The sequence below is a fragment of the Ostrinia furnacalis genome, unplaced genomic scaffold, assembly GCF_004193835.3.
Source record: "Ostrinia furnacalis isolate ACB-3 unplaced genomic scaffold, ASM419383v2 OfSCF7683, whole genome shotgun sequence".
In the NCBI taxonomy this organism is placed as follows: Eukaryota; Metazoa; Arthropoda; class Insecta; order Lepidoptera; family Crambidae; genus Ostrinia; species Ostrinia furnacalis.
This window is the reverse complement of record NW_021137922.1, coordinates 105,690-108,447: the sequence shown is the minus strand read 5'-3', so window position 1 is coordinate 108,447 and position 2,758 is coordinate 105,690. Positions and strand designations below refer to the sequence as shown.

The window sequence follows — 2,758 nt, the reverse complement described above, 5'->3', positions numbered from 1 at the left end:
TTCTTGCTGAAACTAAGTATTCCTGTTATAGCCTCGATTCTTGCAGTATACTGAAAATATACAATAAATAATACAAATTTATCAATGCATGATGTTGTTTTTTTTGCTATTTTACATATATTTTCTAATTACCGTTAGATTAAGTATTAGCCTTATCTAATTACCATGACCATAAAATTTTTGGATCTCATTTACGCGAAAACCGCTTTGAATAATTTGACGCCTTTACGATTGTTAGATTCGTACTTTTCATGTGTTTTATATTTAAATGCGTTTAAGTCAATTAAGCCAAATTTCAAAAATAATATGGTAATTAGGCTGAGAACGCCTAATCGTGAGAATGGCCGNTCGTTTTCGACCCTTTTTTGGACGTCCAACTGATGACAAAATCTGATCCGTATTAGAATCTTCAACGAAATTTTCTTCAGTATTAGGCTCAACAGCTTCATTTTGTAAACTATCAGTTATGTGTGTAAAATCCGTATGCAATGGAATCAAACTGTCTGATGTTGGACTCTGTCCTGGGTTGGAATAATTCTGGAAATTTTCTACATTGTTACCATTATCAGATTGTATGGAATATATAGTTTCTAATGATTCTATAGTTTCACTGTTCCCTCTTACAGTTGTTCCTTCATGTACATGTGACACATTTGTATCTTGTAAACGTGTAATCAAATGACCTTTACGTGGAGTATCATTACTGTGAACTATAGCCACAATATTGATTTTTCTAGATGTCACTGTAGTATCATCATCAGATGAGTCTGAGTTACTATCTGGGACATAATCTGTGTCGGTATCAGCACTGAAATCACTAATATTATCTGTGTTATTCTTTGGAGTGGAAAAATGTCTGTTTAAAACATTTTCTTCTTCTAAATCTACCTCGTTTAAGTCTTTAGGATATTCTTGAATCGGAGTATGAATGCCGCTCAAAGTTTGGTACAAATCTAATGTACTTGGAGACATATAAGGTACAGGTGACATCTGAGGCTCGTTATCTGTAAGTATTTATTTATTTATTTTACAAGTTATTCTCTAGGCAAATTAAAATACCCTGATCTTAAGATATTTCTAATATAAACGTGATGCCCTTTCGTTTGTTACCCCACAGGGGTATATTTGTCATTTTTCGATTATTCATCTGAAATTCCCGAAATCTAGTAAACGGCTTAACCAATTTTGATAAAACATGTCTACGACCTTTCAAGAAATTAGCTTTAGTACAAAAAATACCGCATTAATAAAAACACTGTTATAGTAATGGTGTAGAAAAGGAATTGACTTCATACATACCCTTATCCAAAATATCAGTCTCATTTTTTGTCGTTCTCAGTGGTGTCAACGGAGAATATATGGGAGCTTCCGGAGAAATCAAGTCATCTAAAAGATATAAATACACCTTTAAGCCCCAAGCCGGTCAGCTGATCAATGATTATACAGTTTAAGTTTGCCTTTGCCACAAAAGAAATGGTTTTATTATAAATCTTATTAAAAGAAAACTCATTCCATTACATCATAACTAAAATGCATGCGCACGCGCTGTGCAGAAACAAGCAAATCAAATCAAAAACAAAAGAACCCAAACGCGAAATAATCTTTTCATGTAATAAAAATACCAAAATTTTTAGGTTATTTAAAAATATAGTTAAATCAACAAGCAACTTACCTGGTTCGAGATCTTGTTCACTGTTTGAACAATCTTTTATCACATTACACATAATTCTATCTATCCTCTTCATTTTTGGAGCCACTAATCAAATTCACGAATAAGCGCGCACATCTAGTCTTGTAATTTGAAGAATTAACTGACTGAACTAAGTACTGACAGATTAATCAGTTGGCAGCACTGATTTGTATTTTTTTTAACCGGCCAGGCTACGAAAATTTTATATAGGTGTATAATCTAATCATACCTAATTTATAATTTATACATAAATAAGTATGATTAGATTGGGCTTGGGTTGTTTTTGTGAAACAATATTTTTATACTGTTTTTTTTTAAATATAATCAGTAAGTAAGCACCAAGAACTATTATGGATCGTTTTCGTTAACAGATTTATTAGAAGAAAACGTAAAAATGCATTTCTTGAAAAAAATCCAAGCTTTCTGGATCGTTTTATTAATTTGATTATAAAATAAGCAATTCAGCAAATAAATCCAAGCAGAGTGGATCGTTTTTGCGTTTTTATTGACGTGTGGTTGAAGTTGGTATTCAAATTTCGCAAAAAGGATCCAATCTATTTGGATCGATTTACTGATTTAGTTTCTAACACAGGGTAAGAACCACGACAGTTGGATTGTTTTAAGTGAAAAAATATATATAAGCGGCTATAGATGTGGGTTGGTTCCGATGTTTAAATTCAAAGGAAAACAGCTGTTTTGACGTGGGTCTTTTTTACTGACCGATAATATCGATATTTAGCATTACTTTGGTATACTTAAGTCATTTTTGACAATGTTGTGGATTGGATCCTTTTCGTGTAACTACGTCCAATTAATGTACATGTTATTCTAAGATGAGAGATTAAACTTTTTACATGCGGGCATCCATGTGATTGTTAATTAAATGAGATAGGTACGCAAAAAGTGTATGGCAGACATTTTTTGTATAATGAGATACGCAAAAAGTGTAGACATTTTTTGTATAGTAATTATACCAAGATAGATCTGGTGAGCTCATGTTTTCTTGGTTAATGTGCATAATTTTTGTTATTTGCAAATGTAATAAACTATTTCAATCTTTTAGTAAAG

At 31.8% G+C, this 2,758-nt stretch overlaps 1 protein-coding gene across 1 annotated transcript; it reads right to left on the bottom strand.

Moving 5' to 3' along the window:
- Positions 1-359: 359 nt before the first annotated feature.
- Positions 360-2,499, bottom strand: LOC114365932 (uncharacterized; the record flags this gene model as incomplete). Its single annotated transcript, XM_028322658.1, has 2 exons — positions 1,300-2,499; positions 360-1,004 (listed from the first exon to the last, which is right to left on the bottom strand). A coding segment is annotated over exon 2 (631 nt), but the record flags the coding sequence as incomplete, so codon positions are not given.
- Between the last annotated feature and the right edge of the window lie 259 nt (positions 2,500-2,758).